The 22,792-nt window shown below is 39.9% G+C and overlaps 2 protein-coding genes across 2 annotated transcripts in view; one reads left to right on the forward strand and one right to left on the reverse strand.

Annotated features, from left to right (window-relative positions):
* LOC139766863 (CDK2-associated and cullin domain-containing protein 1-like) overlaps nt 1-12,227 on the forward strand; it is a 117,885-nt gene extending 105,658 nt beyond the window's left edge. Inside the window, exon 8 of the transcript XR_011716959.1 lies at nt 12,091-12,227. The gene's annotated coding sequence lies outside the window, so the exon portion shown is untranslated. The remainder of the gene's footprint in view (nt 1-12,090) is intronic.
* LOC139766864 (uncharacterized) overlaps nt 1-22,792 on the reverse strand; it is a 113,508-nt gene that overhangs the window by 3,171 nt on the left and 87,545 nt on the right. The window contains exons 11-12 of the mRNA XM_071695859.1: nt 12,009-12,234; nt 2,333-2,512 (exon numbers count right to left, since the gene is read on the reverse strand). Coding sequence (XP_071551960.1) covers nt 2,333-2,512; nt 12,009-12,234 — 406 coding nt within the window. The remainder of the gene's footprint in view (nt 1-2,332; nt 2,513-12,008; nt 12,235-22,792) is intronic.

A 22,792-nucleotide genomic window follows, 5' to 3' on the forward strand; every position in this document is an offset into this window, starting at 1 on the left:
TACAATGTACAGTTCACATGATGCAATTTTGAATTGTAAGACTTGCAAAATTATGTAATAAAAAAGTCACCATTTTCTGTATTCAACCTGAACGCATGATAGCGTGAGGCAGATTGAGACCGAAACAAAGCAAGTTTACCTTACACTTCCAAAAACAAGTATGAAATGTGCATGTTGTGGCATTTGAGATTTTTTCTTTTTTTTTTTCATTTTTTGAACTATTATCAATTAATGTATTATTATTTGCCTAGTCTGTTAAATCTGAAATCCATTATATTGGAGTCCATTAAATCGAGGGTTTACTGTATCAGAGAGCTTTCCAAGCAGGTTGTTTTTGAAGAAGCTATTATGTACAGCTCAGCACAATCAGGAGACAATAACATTAACTATAAATAGAATACTAATTTTTTACCCTTTGTTACATCTCTGGGACTACAATCAGCCATAAAAGATAATAAACAAAGCTATTGGAGAGGTAGAATCCTATGGGAAGTTCTGGGTCAAAGAGGGGTTTAACCTGTAAGACAAAGAAGGTAAAATGTCGAGGCAATGTAATTGTTGTATTACTTGATCATTAATAGCAAGGACCTAGAATTACTTTTCACATACAATATACTCCTATACCTGGAGATAGAAGAGAAAAAAATATGATTACATACAGTATCTTCTGTATGTCAAAGAAGGCTACAAAGAGGAGTGGGAGTGTAAAGCTGAAAATCCTCCCCTTTTCTCTCGTTACTTTCCACATGAAGAAACAGAGGAGGGAACCAAGTGAGGATTTTTTTTTCTCTAAAGCTCAGCCATCTGTAACTGGTCCTACCACGCCTAGGCGAAAACAGCAAATGTGAATATATACAACAGAAAGAAACATAAAAGATGACCCTCAGTCTGCCTTTGCATACCTGGATGTACTCAATGACTAGAACATGGAAAATGAAAGCAAGAGCAATCATCATTTACCATTGCACCTTGCTGCCATATTTATATTTCACTAGCAATGCCTTTTACAATATTACCAATTTCAATACCATCACTACCAAAGTCTACCACCACATAGTTATATTGTGAGTGAAACTCTTCTTCGACAAGGTTGTAGCATTGTCAATGGATGAAAATGAGATGAGAACAGTCTTGAAGTCAGAACTTTTGGCTCCAATTTAGTCCATCATTTCCCTTCTACTAAATGTAGTAACGTCTTGAGGTTATAAGTGCCCCATAAAAAGGGTCCTGGGTATATTTACTTGCCTAATAACTCTTTCATTGGGTGGGCCATCAGTATGACAATAGCCTAAAACATGCAGTGGCCAGCCAAACCTAACAATTGTCTCCTTTACAAGATATTCAATATGCTGAAATGAGTAGTTAAGTACAATAAGTGGTTTACTTTAATAGTTTGGATTAGATATGGATACAAAGGTTTTCAGCACCCTCTGAATGTCACATGCAACCGTCTAATCTTTACACCTTTAATGTGATTATGAGTAATAGTCATGCAACATGACAAGAAGAAAACCCCTAGATGAAAATAATTCTATCTATATCTCTGACACCTGTTCCCAACCGGAACTCCCTTAAGGGGGTGGCCAAGGCAAGAGTCTCCAAAACTAATGAACTCAGTGTCACTTAGCCTTTAATGCCTTACTCTTAACAGGCCACTGGCAACTATAGCACAGTGATTGCAGAGGCTCCTACCTAATGTGCAGACTGACTACTTCTACATAATGCTCCTAAAAATCCTTCCTTCTGTCCCCTCCTTTCTTTTAAGGTCTGCACTAGCAGTATTTGGTGTCAAACACAGGTAAAGATGGAGTGGAATGCTCACTCTGGTCTTTTGGCACCTTGGCCTGAGTTTGAGGTTTTATATTTTAAAATGGCATATGTATTAGTTCATTATGTTTGAAATCTTTTGTAGTTTTAGCTTGTTTACTGCTGATGCATTTACTGCCTCGCTCAGAAAAAGCAAAATGAACATTAGTGAGGTAGACATAGCATTTCCTGGGAGAAAAAGTCCTTATTCCATAAGTTAGGTTTTGCCGAATGGGAAATTAAAAGTGTGGAAGAATGGTAGAAGTGTGTCTGTGGTACATACCATTCTGATCCAATGTTTATGTATGATCCTTCTTTATCAACACCTGGCATCTCCTAACCCAAACCTAACCCTGCTAACTTTATCAACTTGCAAGTTTGGGGTTGGGGACTCTAATAATGCAAAAACTGATTCCCACAAAATTTACATGCTTTTGTGAACTTGATCCATCCCACAGAAATGGAAATGGAATTTAAGATAATGGATAAAAAGAGATTATATCATTGCCAACAGATAATAAGTTACCGAACAGCAGCAAGTCTTGACATAAGAGTGTCAGGTGTGAAGATTCCATTAAGCCACTCAGCATGCCAAAGTCTGAAACCTGCCAATACCAACAGAGTGGCCAAAGGTGCATTGCCACGAAGAGCAGTCATATGGAGGTAGTCTGGGGTAGCAGCTGGAGTTCGATGATTCACATTACACCTGAGACAAAATAATCATTTAAATAAATTCAATAAAGAATAAATAATAAAACTTTAAATCATGACTTGACAGCTTAGTGACTTGAAAACCTCATATCATGGGTTATGTGAAGAAGGACTTGACAGGTGTGCAATAAAGTAATTATGTAAAAGAATCATACAAAAATGTGAATGTTACAATGAATTTATGTGTAAATACAAACTTCTCTTCATCTTCTTTTGGTGAAGATACTTCACACATGAGTAGATGTATTTTTGGTAAACCAATACCGATGTCGAAAGGCAATAGATGCAGCTGTACATGTAATAAGCTATAATACTGACTGCATACTGAGCCTACTACTAATCATCACCAATCAAACTTACAGTCCAAGGCAGGGCAGTGTCCTCTAATCATATAGTTTTGATAAATAAGCTAACAGTAAGTAAATGGGGAGTGCCAGGACTAAGTGAGAATGGAAGTTATCTTGTAGATGTGTGCTGATGGGTTTATTCCTTGCAAACACCTTTTTTTCTTCAGCAAAAGATGATTCAGATATATGTCGATTAGAAATGATGGAAGAAAACAAAAGGGTTTGATTATGTGGCAGTAGATGAAAAGCTGAGATAGGTTATGCTGGATGCTAAAGTTGTGAGAGGAATCTTTGGAGATTCTTACCATTTTGCAGTTCTTTAGAAGGTTAGGATCAAGGTAAAGTGGAGATATAACATAAGGAAGAGTGGAGAGGTAAATTTACTTATAAGGAAGAAAATATGAAAGAAAGTTGATATAGTTTTGGTGAAAATGCAGTAAATGTTGGGATGTCATAATGTGTGAATATGTTTACAAATGTTAAGAGAAAGACTGCTAAAGGTTGTAGAATTTGTAGCTGGATACAAAGTTGTGAAATAAAAGAATAAGAGTGGAAATGCATGGTGGATAGATGAGATTAGAAATGCTGTGGAAGAAAAGAAAAGCATATGGCAGATTGCTTGAAAGGAATGTAACAGTGGAAGTTCAGTGCAGGAGGGAAGACTATCAATATATCTATCCATATCTATGATGCCTGTTCCCTTTGGGAACTCTCTCAAGGGGGTGGACATGGCAAAAGAGTCTCTGTAACTGGTGAACTTTAGTGCTGCTTCTTAGCTATTTTGTGCCTCACCCTTAAGAGTTAGGCCACTGGCAGAGGGCAACTCTTGCACAGTGTCTTAAGAGGCACCTACCTAAGTTCCAAACTACTACTTCTACCTCATGGTCCCATCTCATGTTCTACATACCACTTCTAATCAATGTTTCTACCTAATGCTCCTGTCTAATATTCCCACCTATTTCTAGTTTAATATTCCCAACTATTTCTATCTACTGCTCCTATCATTTTGCCAAAATGCAAGGCTATAGCATGGCGCTCACCACAGGAAAATCAAGTTATGAAGAATTAGTTGTATGAGTTGTGTTAAGTGCTATGTGTGACCAAGAAGAGATTGTATGTTTGTGGACAGAATACCAACAGTCCATGTGTGGGTGAGACAGAAAGTAAAGACAGCCACCTGGGTTAAAGGCGTGCAACTTGACAATCACTGAAGTGCTGGATCACGACACAGCCATCACTAACCCTCCTAATACCCAAGTGGGTAGTAATGGTAATGTAGTGACCCAGGGTCACCTTAAAGACAGTCATCAGTCAGAAGCATGTTACATTTTGCTTTGATGTCTCTAATGCTCTCTGGGATAAGTAGCTACACCTCACAGACCTGACCTTACCGCCACTCAAATACCTGGGTATCACCACAGCAAACCAGCCAGGCAGTCGACTCATCACTAAACAACAAGTGTACCATTCCAAAACCTAAAGCACTAACAATGTGACTCCAAACTCAAGCCGCCCTTAGGGAGTTTCCATCAGTGGATGTCCCAAAGTGATTCCTGACATTTCATCTTCCTGGCAAGTTTTATTGTGGTGCCTCATCTCCAATGTACAATTGTGGTAGGACTCGTGTAGGACATCACCTCAGCCCATCATGGGCAGCAGCTGTAACAACAAAGGACCTATGGCCATACCCATGGCACTCCTGTATCCCTAGCTCCTCTTTAAGCTTAAAGCCTCCTGCAACCCAAGCACTGTTCAGCAGTCGCTGCCTACTCCAAGAGCCTCCTGCTTCCTTATTACAAATTGGCAGCCACCACACCCACCTCCTTTAGGAGCTCCATGTTGACTCAGCAGCCATGCACTTCTATGTGTTCCACCCCATCCTACCATCACTGTCATCACAAGATTCCTGCCGAGCCTGTATCGTATTACTCGACCTACCTTACTTTACCTCTTCCTCACTATAATCTTGCACTTCCAGTAGCCCATTGCCCTCTGTTACGTCATCTTATATATCCTATCCAATAAAGCATTGTTGTTGTTGTTGTTGTTTAATGTGTTTTCATGACCTCTTTCAGTTATGTAACTCCAATAAATCTTACCAGAACTCCCAATAAATTCTCAAGACAGCAACCTTGTTCTTCACCAGGGAGGGGGAAGAATATAACATATGTATGCAAATGTTAAGTGACTGAAAGACAAAAGCAAAGGAGTAGATGAAGATTTTAGAAGCTAGTTGAGTGAAAAGTTTGAGGAAGGTAAGAAATTGTACTGGAAGATGAAAAGAGGTGGACATAAGAGTAAAAAGGTAAATGTTTGAAGTAAGGAAGGAGAAGTTGCTGAATCAAAAGGAGGAAGTGAAAACAAGATGGAAAAAGTATTTTGATGAAATGATGAATGTGGGAGAAAGTGAGGCAGCAGCTGTTACATGCATAGGTATGGATGATGGAAGGAAAAGGATAGAAGTGAAGGGGGATAAAACAAGAAGGGAGGTAAAAAGGGTGATAATGAGGTTGAAGGCAGGAAAGGTACATGGAGAGGATGGGATTACAGCCGAGATGTTGTATTATGGAGGAAATGTGAAAGAGTGGAATTATTTGACATGTAACTTAGCATGAAAAGCAGAAAGGTATGCCTGAGGACTGGGTGAAAGCCATTATTGTTTCTTTATTCAAAGGGAAAGGTGCAAAGGATGTATGTAGCAATTATAGGGAAATTTAAAATAATGCACATAAGACAAAAGAACAAATGGGAACATCGGTGAAGGGGCCAAGTGGGGAAGTAATAACAGATAGTGATGAAGTGAGGAGATAAAGAGAGCATTTTGAAGTTTCTTGGATGTGTTTGATGATAGAGTGGCAGATGTAGGGTGTTTAGGTTGGGATGGTGTGTGAAGTGAGAGGAAGTGAGAGGGTCAGGTTAGGTTATGGGAGAAAAGGTAGTGAAAGCTTTGCGGAAGATGAAATCTGGCAAGGCGGCGGGTTTGGATGGTTTTGCAGTGGAATTTATTGAGAAAGGGGGTGACTATGTTGTTGATTGGGTGGTAAGGATATTCAATGTATGTATGAATCATGGTGAAGTGCCTGAGGATTGGCAAAAATGGATGCAAAGGCAAAGGGGATAAAGGTGAGTGTTCACACTACAGAGGCATAAGTTTGTTGAGTATTCCTGGAAAATTATGTGGAGGGGTATTGACTGAGAGGGTGAAGGCATGTACAGAGCATCAGACTGGGAAAGAGCAGTGTGGTTCCAGAAATGGTAGAGGATGTGTGGATTAGGTGTTTGCTTTGAAGAATGTATGTGAGAAATACTCAGAAAAACAGATGGATTTGCATGTAGCATTTATGGATCTGGAGAAGGCACATGATAAGGTTGGTAGAGATGCTTTGTGGAAGGTCTGAAAGAGTATATATGGAAGGATGCTGCTGGACACAGTGAAAAGTTTTTACCAAGGATGTAAGACGTGTGTACAAGTAGGAAGAAAGGAGAGTGATTGGTTCTCAGTGAATGTTGTTCTATGACAAGGGTGTGTGATGTCCTCATGGTTGTTTAATTTGTTTATGGATGGGGTGGTTAGGGAGGTAAATGCAAGAGTTTTGGAGAGAGGGGCGAGTATGAAGTCCATTGGGGATAAGAGAGACTTGGGAGGTGAGTCAGCTGTTGTTGCTGATGATACAGCTCTGGTGGCTGATTTGAGTAAGAAACTGCAGAAGTTGGTGACTGAGTTTGGAAAAGTGTGTGAAAGGAGAAAGTTGAAAGTAAATGCAAATAAGAGCAAGGTTGATTATTAGGTTTAGTAGGGTTGAGGGATAAGTAAATGGGGATGCAAGCTTGAATGGAGAAAAATTAGAGGAAGTGAAGTGTTTTAGATATTTGGGAGAGGAACTTAGTAGCGGATGGAACCATGGAAGCAGAAGTGAGTCACAGGGTGGGGGAGGGGGCGAAGGTTCTGGGAGTGTTGAAGAATGTGTGGAAAGTGAGAACATTATTTCAGAGAGCAAAAATGTGTATGTTTGAAGGAATAGTAGTTCCAACAATGTTATATGGTTGTGAGGCATGGGCTATAGATAGGGTTGTGCAGAGGAGGGTGGATGTGTTGGAAATGAGATGTTTGAGGACAATATGTGGTGTGAGGGGGTTTGATCAAGTGAGCAATAAAAGGGTAAGAGAGATGTGTGGTAACAAAACGAGTGTGGTTGAGAGAGCAGAATAGGGTGTATTGAAATGGTTTGGTCACATGGAGAGAATGAGTGAGGAAAGAATGACAAAGAGGACATATGTGTCAGAGGTGGAGGGAACGAGGAGAAGTGGGAGACCAAACTGGAGGTGGAAAGATGGAGTGAAAAAGATTTTGAGTGATCGGGGCCTGAACATGAAGGAGGGTGAAAGGCGTGAGAGGAATAGAGTGAATTGGAACGATGTGGTATACCGGGGTCAACGTGCTGTCAATGGACTGAACCAGGGCGTGTGAAGCATCTGGGGGAAACCATGGAAGGTTCTGTGGGGCCTGGATGTGGAAAGGGAGCTGTGGTTTCAGTGCATTATACATGACAGCTAGAGACTGAGTGTGAACGAATGTGGCCTTTGTTGTCTTTTCCTAGTGTTACCTTGCGCACATGCGGGGGGAGGGGGTTGTTATTTCATGTGTGGCAGAGTGGCAATGGGAATGAATAAAGGCAAACAATATGAATTATGTACATGTGTATATATGTACATGTCTGTGTGTGTATATATATGTATACGTTGAGATGTACAGGTATGTATATTGGTGTGTGTGGACGTGTATGTATATACATGTGTGTGTGGGTGGGTTGGGCCATTCTTTCGTCTGTTTCCTTGCGCTACCTCGCTAACACGGGAGACAGCGACAAAGTATAATAAATAAATATAAATATATATGGATGGATGGAGTTCTAAAAGAGATAAAAGCAAAACTAGGAAAAAGGAGTGATGAGAATAGAGTGTTGTGGTGAGATATGGTGGCTAGTGAAATGCCTGTTTGTGGATGATACTGTGCTGTTTACAGATAGTGAAGAGTTTACAGATAGTGAAGAAGAGTTGCAGAAGGTTGTATATATGTTTTATAATGTGTGTATTAGGTCACTGAAGGCAAATTTTTTCTTATATCAGCTGAGACACTACAGGCAACAGGCCCTAATCAAGTAAAAGAGCTTGGAAAGGAGACTTGTGAGGGGAAGTACCAGGAGAGATTGATTGTAGAATGGCAAAAGGTGAGAGCAAAAGGCAAGAGGGGAGTGAGTGACGAATGGGATGTATTTTTTAGGAAGCAGTGATGGCATGTGCAAAAGATGCATGTGGCATCACTCCCAGAACCTTTGTAACCTCCCCCATCCTATGACTTACCTCTGTTTCCATGGTTCCATTTGCTGCCAAGTCCATTCCTAAAACACTTCACCTTCTCCAGTTTTTCTCCACCCAAGCTCACATCCCAACTAACTTGTCCCTTAACCCTGCTGAATCTAATAACCTTGCTTTTATTTACATTCAGTCTCAACTTTCTCTTTTCATACACTCTTCCAAACTGTCACCAACTTCAGCAGTTTCTCACTTGAATCAGCCGTAAGTGCTGTATCATCAGTGAACAACAAATGACCCACTTCCCAGGCCCTCCCACCCCCTACAGACTGCATACTCGCCCCTCTCTCTGTTCTTGCATTAACCTCTCTCACCATCCCATTCATAAACCAATTAAACTAACATAGTGACAACACACACCCCTGTCACAGACTGACCTTCACTGGGAACCATTTACTCTCCTCTCTTCCTACTCATACACATGCCTCCGAGCCTTGATAAAAATGTCTCATTACTTCTAGCAGCTTATCTACCACACCATATATTCTCAATTCTTTACACAACACATCTATATCAACCCTATCATACACCTCCTCCAGATCCATTAATGCCATACATAAATTCATCTGTTTTTTAAGTATTTCTCACACAAATTGTTCAAAGCAAACACCTGATACATACATCCTCTACCACTTCTGATACCACATTGCTCCTCCTCAATCTGACGAAATGTACATGCTTTCACCCTCTCAATCAATACCCTTCCATACAACTTACCAAGTATACTCAACAAACTTATAACTCTGTAGTTTGAAACGATCACCTTCATCCCCTTTACCTTTATACAATGGCACTATAAATGCATTTGGCCAATGCTCAAGCACTTCAACATGATTCATACATACAAAGAATATCTTTACCAACCAACCAACAACACAGTCACCCCTTTTCTCTATAAATTCAACTGCAATACCATCGACTCCCTCAGCATTGCCACATATCTTTCGCCAGGCTTTCACGACCTCTTCTCTCTTCATCAAACAACTCTCCATGACTTCCATGACTTTCCCACTTTGCATGCCACCCCGACCAACACATCCTACATCTACCACTCTATCATCAAACACATTTAACAATCCTTCAAAATAATCACTCCATCTGCTCCTCACTTCATCACTACCTGTTATCACTTCCCCTCCTGCCCCTTCACCGATGTTCCCGTTTATTTTCTTGTCTTTTGCACATTATTTACCTCCTTCCAAAATATCTTTTTAATCTCCCTAAAGTTTAATGATATTCTCTCACCTCAACTCTCATTTGTTTTCTTTTTCAACCCCTAAACCTTCCTCTTGACCTCTGGCCACTTTCTCTTAAACATCTAAGCATTTGTACTCCTTCCCTGTAAGTAATGCTAAATGCTTCTCTTTTCTCTTTCACAAGCAACTTTCCTTCATCCCACCACTCACTACCCTTTCTAATCTGCCCCCCTCCCACCTTTCACATGCATCTCTTGCACATACCATCACTGCTTCCCTAAATACCTCCCAATCCTCGCTCATTCCCTTCATTTCATTTGCTCTCACCTTTTGCCATTCTACACTAAGTCTCTCCAGGTATTTCTCAACACAAGTCTTCTTTCCAAGCTCTTCTACTTTCACCAATTCACCCTTGCCTCTACAAGATAGTGATCAGACATCTCACCAGCTGCACCTCTCAGCATATTACATCCAAAAGTTTCTTTTTCATGTGCCTATCAATTAATACATAATCTAATACTGCTTGTTGGCAATCTCTCCTACTCACATATGCATACTTGTGTATATCTCTCTTTTTTAAACAAGCTATTCCCAATCACCAGTCTTTTTCTCAGCACAAAACTACACAAGCTCTTGACCATTTCCATTCATAACAGTAAATAACCTATGTGAACTAATGAAATCAACCATCACAAATATCTGGTCTCATGTACCAAAACTGATAACATAATAATTACTCTGCTGCTTCCAGACCACATGTCTCTCATGATCTTTCTTCTTGTGGCCAGGTGCATAAGCACCAATAATCACCCCTCTCTTGCCATCCACTTTCAGTTTTACCCACATCAATCTAGAATTCACTAACTTACAGTCTACCACACACTCCCACAACTCTTGCTTCAGTAGCAGTGCTACTCCTTCCTATATAGCTCTTGCCCTCTCACCAACCCCTGTCTTTACTCCTAAGACATTTCCAAACCACTGTTTCCTTTTAACCTTGAGCTTTGTTTCATTCAGAACTAAAAGATCCAGGATTCTTTCCTCAAACATACTACCTATCTCCCCTTTCTTCTCATCTTGGTAACATCCACAGACACTCAGATACCCTAACGTGAGCCTTCAAGGAGAGTGAGAACTCCGCACCTGACTTCTTCTTCTGTTTCCTCTTTTAGAAACTGAATACAAGAAGGGAAGGGTTTCCAGCCACCTGCTCCTGCCCCCATACAAAGGTAGAATTCTTTCTCTCCTACCTCAGGGATAGGTAAAGCCTTCAAATTTGTCATGGGAAATCATCCTCACTCTTTATAATTCATTCCTCCATCCATATCTTGAATACTGTGTTCAGTTCTGGTTATCCTATCTAAAAATAAAAAAAAAAAAAATAAAAAAAAAAGACAAAGGTAGAAAGGACAGAATACAGTACTGAACTACCAAGATGATTCCTGGGCTGAAAGGCAACTCCTATGAGAGCTGGTTAAACAACTTGAATCTATTTAGCTTAAAAATGAGGAGGTAAAGAGATCTAATATATGTATTCAAAATTATCAAAGGCTTTTATAATCTTGTTCTATTGGGCTACTTATGACTTGATTCATCTAATTTCACTCAAACTAATGGATACATACTCTTGGGCAAAAGTTTTACCTTGAATGAGTTCAAGTGCATTTTCTTCAACACAACTGTTAACATATTTTTTTCTTCAACACAACTGTTAAAATATGGAATGATTTTCCAGGTAGGGTAGTTGAAAGCAATACTAGAGAAACATTTAAGAACAGGTTTGATATATATATCATATTTCAAGTCCATGCCTTACGTTATTTGTGCCTCATTCACATTGAAAGTTTGCAGGTCATTATCTATGACTTATCTATGTGCCTTCTACTTTTACCACAATAATTTACGAGTATCAGATATTTCCCAATATCACAAATAGCCTCAAAAACACCCAATGGTCTGTTGCTGTTTGCATACCTTGTATTCCTTTGTATTATTCCCTCTCATTCTATTGTGCTCACTGACATATTGGTATGGGAAACTTTCCTGTATGCCCTCTAAGAATTTGTCTCTCCATGACTCCCTATCTCCATGAAAATCCACATTCCCTAGGTCTTTATCTTTATAAATGAAACCATCCATTATCAGCACTTTACCATCTCTGAGAAAAGTGTTACTACTTCATGCACCATTCTGAATCTTCATTCATTGTTATCACTGTATTTGTTCTGAATCAGTGCAATTCTTTAGAGCATTATGTAATATCTATAACACTATGCATTTCTCCCCTATAGTGTGTGAGTCCAATATTTCATGCAAAATGGACTAGGAAACTGCCCCCAAAATAGTTCAATGGTTTTCAAATGAAATTACATGTTTAAGGATAAGGAGCCTCTAAAAACACTAAATACTGCCTAAAAAGTTTCCTTAATTACTTAAAAAACTACAAAAAATCTTAAACATATAAAATATGTATATAGAGTCAGGAAAGGCTGATAATCATCTACACATTTTAAAAAATAATGGAGAAAAACTGGTGGTAGCTTCTTTTTCTAGAATGATATGAATAATTATTTACCCCTGCCTTATTAGCAAAGCTGCTGCTTTGTTCTTCTCCAGTAGCAGTGCACGGTACAAAGGTGTGTCTCCTGTTGTTACAGTTTCCACGTCCATTCGTGCGCCATGACTCCGAAGAAGAAGAAAGACAACACTAAAATCAGTAAACTGTGCATCTCGAGTTCCCTCAACTGCTTCATGGAGAGGAGTTGTGCCTGTGAGACCATTTGGATAGTTGGTGTTGGCTCCTGAAAGAAAAGTGTTGTTGAATCTACTAAACAGGAATGCTCTAATTTACTTTGAAAAATATACAAAGCTTTAGAAGCTAAAGTTACTCTCAAATCCTGGTGAACACCAGGATGTACATGCAATTATACAACACAAAGAAAAACTTTACAGAATAATTCAAATATTCCTATTAGAACCATTAAGAGCTGAAGGAGAAACTATCTAATCATCATTAACTTCATTCCAAATTCCATGGGGTGGGTAAAGTATATACAACCTCAAAAACTCTGTACATCTTCACCTAGGCCAACTGTGTTAAAATGAAACAAGGATTTCTACACATAAAAAAGGGCTTACTTTTTTCACTTTGCACAATAAGTTGTATAATCAAGTGAGAGCAGTCTTCATTTACACCACTTCTACATACAAAATGCTTCAATTGCATCCAATCCCCGATAATTTTTAAAGCTTCATCTTCATTATCCTTACCCTTAGCCAATCCTCTCACCAAAGCTATTCAACATTTACTGGTCTAACTCTCTTTGTACTATGTGCCTTTTTGACCAACCTATAACTTGCCAAATATTCTAATGCCCATACCATCCTAAAAGACCTTCATTCATGTGCTTCTCTAATTTTTTCATACTACCTCTCCTCACACCTTCATTCTTCATACTATCTATCCCCCTGATTTCAACAACAGTACACAAATTACACATCTTTACTACTCTTGTTTCTGACCTATTCTTACCTATACAAACTTGGATTATACATCAATATACTCAAGAGCACTCCTTCATGTCAGCCTCTTGCACACTCTATGATTAAATTTCTTCCATTCACCAAGGCTTTCGATGTATTTCTAATTTCCCTACTTTGCATTAGTACTCTTCAACTTTTCCAATACCATACTTACTCCTAGATAACTACTTTCATCCCCAAATTCCAGTTCTTCACCATGTAAACTGATATGCTGTAATCTCCAATCCATTTCAAAAACTAATGTCTCCTTTTACCTACATTCACTTTCTCAGTATCCTCCATCAAAACAAATCATCAAAATGGACAATCAAACTATCCAGCTCTTCCCCTGATTCAGCTATCAACAAGGGAATCATCTGCATACACCAGCACTGGCAACTTCCACTCCATTCTTCCATGATAAGTTATTACATCACAATCAACCCACCTTGGTCTTACCTCATGAAACATCCAATTCATTAAAAAAAATAGCCATGGTGACATCATGCAACCTTGACACTCCCAAAGTTATTTCAAAGCCTTCATTCACACTATCAATTCTTCAGTCACATTACTTTCGTTGTTAAACCCCTTAATGGAATTCACATTTCCATGCACACCACAGAGAATAATCAAAACTTCAAGGAGCTTTCCTTATCACTTTATCATGTGCCTTTCATAAATCCATAAACTTTTGCTTTAGAACTTTCTATACTGCTTATATAAATGCAAAAAGCTAGTCCACACCCCCTTTCCTTCCTAAACCATAGTCCACACCCCCTTCCCTTCTTAAACCAAACTTGTTCTTCACTACTTCTATCTAATTCTATCTCTGGTGCCTGTTCCCTCTAGGAGTGCCCATCAATGAGGTGGCTACAGCAAAAGAGCCTCCCCTTATCCCCATCCTAATATACCCCCATCTTATACACTATTCCATGCATTCTTCTACCATTTCTTTCCCTCCAGTACTTTCATTGTATGATCACACACTCTCCTTGTAAATTCCGTCATACATTCTTTCCACATGTCCAAACCAACTTAAAGTACTATGTTTCACCCACTCTGCCACTCTATAATTTATTTCCTTTGCATTTCCTGCAATACACATCTCTCATACACCCCCAAATTTCTTCCTTCGTGTCTTTTAGTCACACAACATGCTCCTCTCAAACAGCTCATTTCCACTGTCTGGACACTTGATCTCTTGTGGCTCATTTGATATCCATGTTTTGGCTGCTCAGGTCAAGAGTTGGGAGGACTATACTGTCCAATAATCGTTTCTTCACCTCCAGACTTACACCTCTACCTTTCATTATGCTGTTAAGGAACCCAATGACTATTCTCCCCTGTGCTGCTCTTTCTATTATCTCTCCTTCCATATCACCAAAATTATGTAAGATAGTTTGTGAATACTTACATTCTCTCACCTCTTCCAATCTATCTCCCCTGATATCTATATCACAGTTTAGTACACTTTCTTCTTTCACTGTACAGGGTTTTGCAAAATCTTTTCTTTAGCTCTGTTTCCTTTCAAACACCATTACTTTACTTTTACCCGCATTTACCCTCATTTAGCTCTGTTTCCTTTCAAACACCATTACTTTACCTTTACCTGCATTTACCTTCAATCACCTACCCTTACTCACATCATAAAAGAAAATTACAACCTCCTGCAACTCCTCTTCAATCAGCAAACAACACAGACAATATAATCCACAAATAGACTGATCACCATACATAACTGCCAGACTCCATCTCTGCACTCCCTTTCCCTAGTTTTGCTTCATCCTTCTCTGTTGGATCTTCCTCTTTTTCTGTTCACTATACCGACATTGGCAGCCTCTCTAGTAACCTCTCCTCTGTTGAACAACATCTATCTAGTACCCCTCCTAATGTCTTATTTCTCTCCGAGACACAGATGTCTAATGATGTTCTCACTAGTCCATTTTACATTTCTATCTCCACTCATAATTCCAGTTTAAAGGTAGTGTTTGTGCTTATTCCAACATCAAGACACCTGTTGCATGCCTCAAGGACCTTGAATCCCCAAACTGTGATGTTATGTGACTTAAGGTCTGTCTCCCAACTACCACACTTTTTCTCTCTTTCATCAACTGCTCCCCTAACACCACAAATTTCATATCTTTCTTCAACTAACTAAACTTCTACCATGTGACTATGGCATCCTCTCACCAGCAAGCCAAGTTCCTCTACTTCGGGTATTTCAATATTCACCGAGGGGAATGGTTAAATTCCTCCCATGCAGATGGTGGAGGGATTGAAGCCTTCATGTTCTCCATTCTCAACGATTTAGAGCAAGTTATCTCCTACCCTACCCATATTCCTGACCGCTGTGACCAATGTCCTAATATTCTGGATCCGTTTTTCACCTCTAGTCCACCTCACTGCAGCTATACAATCTTGCCCCCAATTGGTTCTCTGATCATACCCTCATAAATGTATCTATTCTAATGGCACCTCCTTGTCCAAGAGCCCCTTTTAAGGGTAAATACTGGCACCTCAACAAAGCTAACTAGAATAATTTACATAACTTCTTTTCTAACTTTCCATGGGTAAATTAGTCTCTTATGTGGTGATGCTTCTTTCTCCATCAGATGCATAGAAGAGATTATTCTTGTGGGAATGGAAGCATTTGTCCCCACTTCCTCCAAGACGACCTCTTCTTGTAATCCATATTTCAACTGTTACTGTTCTGAAGCCATTCAGGCAAAGGATCAGGCATATAGGGCTTGGAAAAACCCTCCTTCCTGACTCCCATTCAGCTTTTATTGCTGCCCATAATCATTGCAAGCATGTTATCCATCAGGCAAAGTGTTCCTTTATTTGAAGGAAATGCGATAACCTCTCCTCGTCATCCACTGACATGTCTTTCTGGTCTTTAGCTAATGTTATCTTTGACAACTTCTTTTGCTCTACCTTTCCTTCACTTTTCCATTCTGATAATATCATAGCTGTCTCTCCTGCAAACAAAGCAGCTCTCTTTGATTCCCATCTCTCCTCTAATTCCACCTTGAATGACTATAACATTCCTTCACCCCTGATGCTCCTCTTACTAATCCTATGCCCCTCCCTATAATCTCTTTTCAGACTGTCTAAAAAGTGATTCTCTACCTAAACACAAGCAAGGCTTAAGGTCCTGATGGTATACATACCTGTGTATTGAAACAGTGTGCCTCTGAACTTGCACCTGTACTTGGAAGCATACACTGATACATCCCATCTCTAAGAAGGGTAACCATTCTGACCCCTCTAACTATTATCCTGTTGCTCTGACATCTACCATTTCCAGAGTCTTTAAATCCCTTCTCAACTCCAATATCCTTAGAGACCTTGAATCTCACAATTTTCTCTCTGATCACCAGTATGGCTTCCATCAGGCAAGACCCACTGATGACATTCTTTCCTGGTCATCATTCCTGGAAGATTTTGGGGTCATATGTAGTTGCCCTTAACACATCCAAAGCCTTTGACAAGGTGTGACATCATGATCTCATCTCTAAGCTCTCCTCTTTTGGCTTCCCTCCCTCACTTTGCTCCTTCATATTTAGCTTCCTCTCTGGTTGAGCTATTTCTGTGGTTGTTGATGGATCAGCCTCACCCCTTTCTCCATCAACAGTGCTGTCCCTAAAGTTTCTGTCCTGTCCCTTAGACTTGCCCCTTCTATTTTGCTGTCATAATGCTTTCTATACTTCATTTAAGGCCTGGCCTTGATAATGGACTTGAGAGAGAGAGAGAGAGAGAGAGAGAGAGAGAGAGAGAGAGAGAGAGAGAGAGAGAGAGAGAGAGAGAGAGAGAGAGAGAGAGAGAGAGAGAGAGAGAGAGAGAGAGAGAGAGAGAGAGAGAGAGAGAGAGAGAGAGAGAGAGAGAGAGAGAGAGAGAGAGAGAGAGAGAGAGAGAGAGAGAGAGAGAGAGAGAGAGAGAGAGAGAGAGAGAGAGAGAGAGAGAGAGAGAGAGAGAGAGAGAGAGAGAGAGAGAGAGAGAGAGAGAGAGAGAGAGAGAGAGAGAGAGAGAGAGAGAGAGAGAGAGAGAGAGAGAGAGAGAGAGAGAGAGAGAGAGAGAGAGAGAGAGAGAGAGAGAGAGAGAGAGAGAGAGAGAGAGAGAGAGAGAGAGAGAGAGAGAGAGAGAGAGAGAGAGAGAGAGAGAGAGAGAGAGAGAGAGAGAGAGAGAGAGAGAGAGAGAGAGAGAGAGAGAGAGAGAGAGAGAGAGAGAGAGAGAGAGAGAGAGAGAGAGAGAGAGAGAGAGAGAGAGAGAGAGAGAGAGAGAGAGAGAGAGAGAGAGAGAGAGAGAGAGAGAGAGAGAGAGAGAGAGAGAGAGAGAGAGAGAGAGAATTATTTTAAAAGTTCTCCCTTGGCTGACAAATAACATGTACCTAGTATGTGACATGTTACAGTAAGGGTGTTATCAGTAATTTCAGTTCTAATAGTAAATGGATAAAGTGGGAAAATGTGATCAATGAGATGTCTGTAATACATTGGGAAGCCTTGCTAAGTAACAAAACAAAGGAGGAATGCATAAATGACATGACCACTTTGGTACTCCAAAAATGCAACAGACATATACCATTGAGAAGAAAGCACAAAAGGTCTAGGTCAAAACATGAAAGACATACAACAGACATATATCAGTGAAAAGAAATCACAAAAGGTCTAGGTTAAAATGAGGAAGACGAGCATTCTGTAGGAGGCGAATAAGAATTGCAGACCTACAAGAAAATCTGCAGCTCACCTATTAAAGGAATGAAAACCTATTAAGTGAATTATCGGACAGAGACCAAAAACTAAAAATATATGAAACACAGGAAAAAGAAGTCATTAATGAAATAAAATAATAACTCAAAATACTTTTTCTCATAAACAAATGCGAATCCAGGACGACAAATTCCATTCGCCAACTCAACCAAGAAAGTATTCTCACAGATGAATGCCAGGATGAGTGGGAATCTAGAAAGGCAATATGATTCCAACAGCATGGCCAACCAATGAACCAATCCAGCAGCCTTGGGAAGAAGAACCCCTAAGGCTCAATGAAGTGCCCATGAGGAGGTATTCACTCAGCCAAAAATCGCATTAAAGATAAATGACCCAACAGACATCTTCCTAGACAGTAAAAATCCAAATGTACACATGGCAGATATCACCAACTTCAGACATCTTCCTAGACAGTAAAAATCCAAATGTACACAAAGCAGATATCACCAACTTAACACAAGATTTCAAGAAGGCAACTGGAAGCATACCCAAGCAATCAGCCACAGGCCTGGACTCTTGCAGCTCAGTCTACATAAAGAAATGCATGATGCCTTTAGCATTTACACAAAACATCATCTGAAGAAAAAGTCTAGATTCTGGCATCATTCCCATGTGTATGAAACTGACTCATAATCCCGCATCCCAATGGTGGAGGCAAAGCAGTCCCCAAAACTATCAACCAATAGCATTAACATTGAACATCATTAAAATCTTCAAAAGAGTCCCAAGAGGCAAGCTAATGGAATTTATGGAAGTGAACAATCTACATAACCATGGCTTCAAGGCAGGAAGATCTTGTCTTTCTCAGTTGCTTGACCACCATGACTGGATTGTTGAAGCTTGGGAGAGGAAAGTAAATGCTGATTTGAATCACAAAGACTTTGCAAAAGTATTTGACAAATATGACCAAGGTGTCATGGCATACATATGATAAAGATGAAAGTAAGTTGAAAAATTGGGTGACTGATATACAACTATCAAACTAACAGATCACAACACTTAGTAGTAAACCATGCCATCTCTAGTGCCTCTACAGCAAAAAGTTGAGTCCCCCAAGGAACTGTATTTGCACTCCTCCTGTTCCTCATTCTTATATCTGACATTGACACAAACTCAAGGCATAGTTTCATAAAATCCTTTGCAGATGGCATGAGAATAAACATGAAAATCACATCAATAGCAGTGATAAAAAGGCTAAAAAAGACATACAATAAAGTCTTTATAAACAAGCAACTGAGAACAACATGCTTTTCAAGGGAAATAAGTATCAACTTCTCTGGTATGGGAGAAATGAAGAAATCAAAAACAACAAAGAATATTGGTCAGACACAGACGCTATCATAAACCAGCTGAATCAAGTGAAGGACCTCATAGTAATAATGTCTAAATACCTACTCATCAGCAACAAACAATGGTTACCTCATGCAGTAGGATGGAAGGCTGGATCCTGTGGATCTTCAAGACAAGTGAAAAAACACCAATGTTGATACTATTCGAAGTGCTAATTCCTTCACGAATTGAATATTGTTGCATCCTAACATCATCCTACAAGGCAGGTGAAATTACAGAATCAGAAAATGTTCGGAGATCTTTCACAGCCTATATCAATGTGGTAAAGAACCTAAGTTACTAAGAAAAGCTGAAATCTGAGGCTGTACTCTAAGGAGCACAGACAGGAGAGGTATATCATTATCTATACCTGGAAAATCGTATAAGGTGTAGTTCCCAACTTACACTCAGAAATATCATCACACTTGCACAACAGATGTACAAGACTTTATAAAATACTACCTTTGTAATCCAAATGTGCGACATGCACAAAACGAGAAAACATCTTAAGCATCTGGGGCCCAAGACTCTTCAACATTTTGCCAGTTACCACCAAAAACAGGATAGGATGCACAATAGTGAAGTTTAAGATTGCACTGGATAAGTGCCTAAAGAGTGTGCCAGACTAATCAGGCTGTGTGGGATATGTAGGTCTGAGGGCTGCAGCTTCCAACAGCTTGTGAACCAATGACCAAATCCAACTGCATGGGCCTAGTCTGGGTTGTTGGGTTGAAGACCACTGGAGAATGCTCTAAGTAAGCTAATTTAAGCTGTTCTAAAAAAAAATCTGAAAAATGAAGCCGAGATTTCTAACAATTCTTTTTAACATGACATGCTCATTTGTTGAATTTCCAAAAAATCTATAAGCTCTGGTGTTGACCCCAACTGGCAAAGAGCTACTTTAGGGGGGAACCTCCCTGAAGACTCTGCTTGATGGCCTCAGAAAGGCTGCTTTGAAAGGTCACATCTGCCTCCAGCAGAATAGGTGCATCAATGATCATTCTTAGCGGAGTATGGAAGGAACAGCAAAGTTCTCTTGAAATCATTCCTTTGATTAGGTGTAACAGAGACCCCAACTCACTGCCTCCTTCCTGCACTTTCCTTTGAAGTAAGATAGTAACAATTTTCTTTACACTGGTGCCTCTAGCCCTTCTTAATGCCTTGTGGGGAAAAAAGGAGTCACAAAATGTTGAGGGCAGCAATAATTCTAAGTGTTTTCCTTTATCAAGAGAAGTCACAGCTTGTCATCTATCTACAATGTTGCTTTGATACAAAGAATGTATAAAATTCACTCTGACTGAACTGAGAAACCATTTTGAGGCATACCTCAAGACTACAAACAGAGCTCTAGGTTAATTAGATTCTCTGTCAGCATGGAAAAGAGACTGATTTCAGTAACCCCCATTTTACTAGAAGTAAATGGATTAAAATATGACATAACACACCCTTTGGTCAACACTGGACTAATTTTGGAATCTAACAGAAATTTCTATAAAAGTCTGTTACACCACTAATCTAGTTTGGTATTATAAAAATCCATCAGAATGGTCCATTAGTTCCCAACCTTAGTCTGGGATGCTGAGCATTAGAAGAACATGTGACAACCTGTTGGGCATCACCTTAATGCACTTCTTCATTGCACACATAATCTACAGTTTTACTCTGATTTATGCTAAATCAATGGCAAAACATCATCTTCTGCACCTTTCAACCTTCAAAGATAATGTAAGTAGATATTTCATGATGAAACACTACATCTTGGTCACTGCCTACCAGTCTGACATAAGCATCCACTTGATCAACACATAAACAAACTTGGTGCTTGTGTTTTCCCACAACTGCAGTCTACTGTAAGGTGCAAGGGCCCATCATTTAGCATCAAATCATGGTAGTTAAGAGTGCTATGAGTTATGCATGTGCTAAGAAATCCATGGAAAACCTCATCATTGCTGAAAGGCTGAAAAGGATTGATCATCATGAGCATGGGGAGAGTAGCTTGTGCCTCATGTAAAACATATTCCTGACAACTCCAGGGTACCCTGGAGCTATTTCTTTCTGATACACAGTAGTCTTTACTTCTCTCTGAATACCTCCAGCCTTGAAGAAATAAGGTTGGTTTCCATTATTTTTTTTTTTTTTTTTTTATACTTTGTCGCTGTCTCCCGCGTTTGCGAGGTAGCGCAAGGAAACAGACGAAAGAAATGGCCCAACCCCCCCCATACACATGTACATACACACGTCCACACACACAAATATACATACCTACACAGCTTTCCATGGTTTACCCCGGACGCTTCACATGCCTTGATTCAATCCACTGACAGCACGTCAACCCCTGTATACCACATCGCTCCAATTCACTCTATTCCTTGCCCTCCTTTCACCCTCCTGCATGTTCAGGCCCCGATCACACAAAATCTTTTTCACTCCATCTTTCCACCTCCAATTTGGTCTCCCTCTTCTCCTCGTTCCCTCCACCTCCGACACATATATCCTCTTGGTCAATCTTTCCTCACTCATTCTCTCCATGTGCCCAAACCATTTTAAAACACCCTCTTCTGCTCTCTCAACCACGCTCTTTCTATTTCCACACATCTCTCTTACCCTTACGTTACTTACTCGATCAAACCACCTCACACCACACATTGTCCTCAAACATCTCATTTCCAGCACATCCATCCTCCTGCGCACAACTCTATCCATAGCCCACGCCTCGCAACCATACAACATTGTTGGAACTACTATTCCTTCAAACATACCCATTTTTGCTTTCCGGGATAATGTTCTCGACTTCCACACATTTTTCAAGGCTCCCAAAATTTTCGCCCCCTCCCCCACCCTATGATCCACTTCCGCTTCCATGGTTCCATCCGCTGACAGATCCACTCCCAGATATCTAAAACACTTCACTTCCTCCAGTTTTTCACCATTCAAACTCACCTCCCAATTGACTTGACCCTCAACCCTACTGTACCTAATAACCTTGCTCTTATTCACATTTACTCTTAACTTTCTTCTTCCACACATATGATAGGCATATGATAGAGTTGATAGAGATGCTCTGTGGAAGGTATTAAGAATATATGGTGTGGGAGGCAAGTTGTTAGAAGCAGTGAAAAGTTTTTATCGAGGATGTAAGGCATGTGTACGTGTAGGAAGAGAGGAAAGTGATTGGTTCTCAGTGAATGTAGGTTTGCGGCAGGGGTGTGTGATGTCTCCATGGTTGTTTAATTTGTTTATGGATGGGGTTGTTAGGGAGGTAAATGCAAGAGTCTTGGAAAGAGGGGCAAGTATGAAGTCTGTTGGGGATGAGAGAGCTTGGGAAGTGAGTCAGTTGTTGTTCGCTGATGACACAGCGCTGGTGGCGGATTCATGTGAGAAACTGCAGAAGCTGGTGACGGAGTTTGGTAAAGTGGTTTCCATTATACCTGTTAATATAATATTTCATCCATTAATGAAACTTGGAAAGATCTGGGACTCAACAAAATGTAGCTTCTAATGAACCACTCTTTCCCCTAATTAGTCCAACAGAATAGGGGTTTACTGTAATAAGAAATGTGTTCTTACTGTTTCCTTCATTATTAACTTTATTTATTTCACCTATTCACTATAAGTGAGGTCAGTCTATTTCCTAGTCTATCTTTCAGTGTATCTGGAAATATGTGTTGATTTTTACCTTTTTGTACATTTCCTTTTCCATAGCCAGAGGTTGAACCATTATGTGACGTTCATTTTTTCA

Source organism: Panulirus ornatus, chromosome 58, assembly GCF_036320965.1.
Source record: "Panulirus ornatus isolate Po-2019 chromosome 58, ASM3632096v1, whole genome shotgun sequence".
Lineage (NCBI taxonomy): Eukaryota > Metazoa > Arthropoda > Malacostraca > Decapoda > Palinuridae > Panulirus > Panulirus ornatus.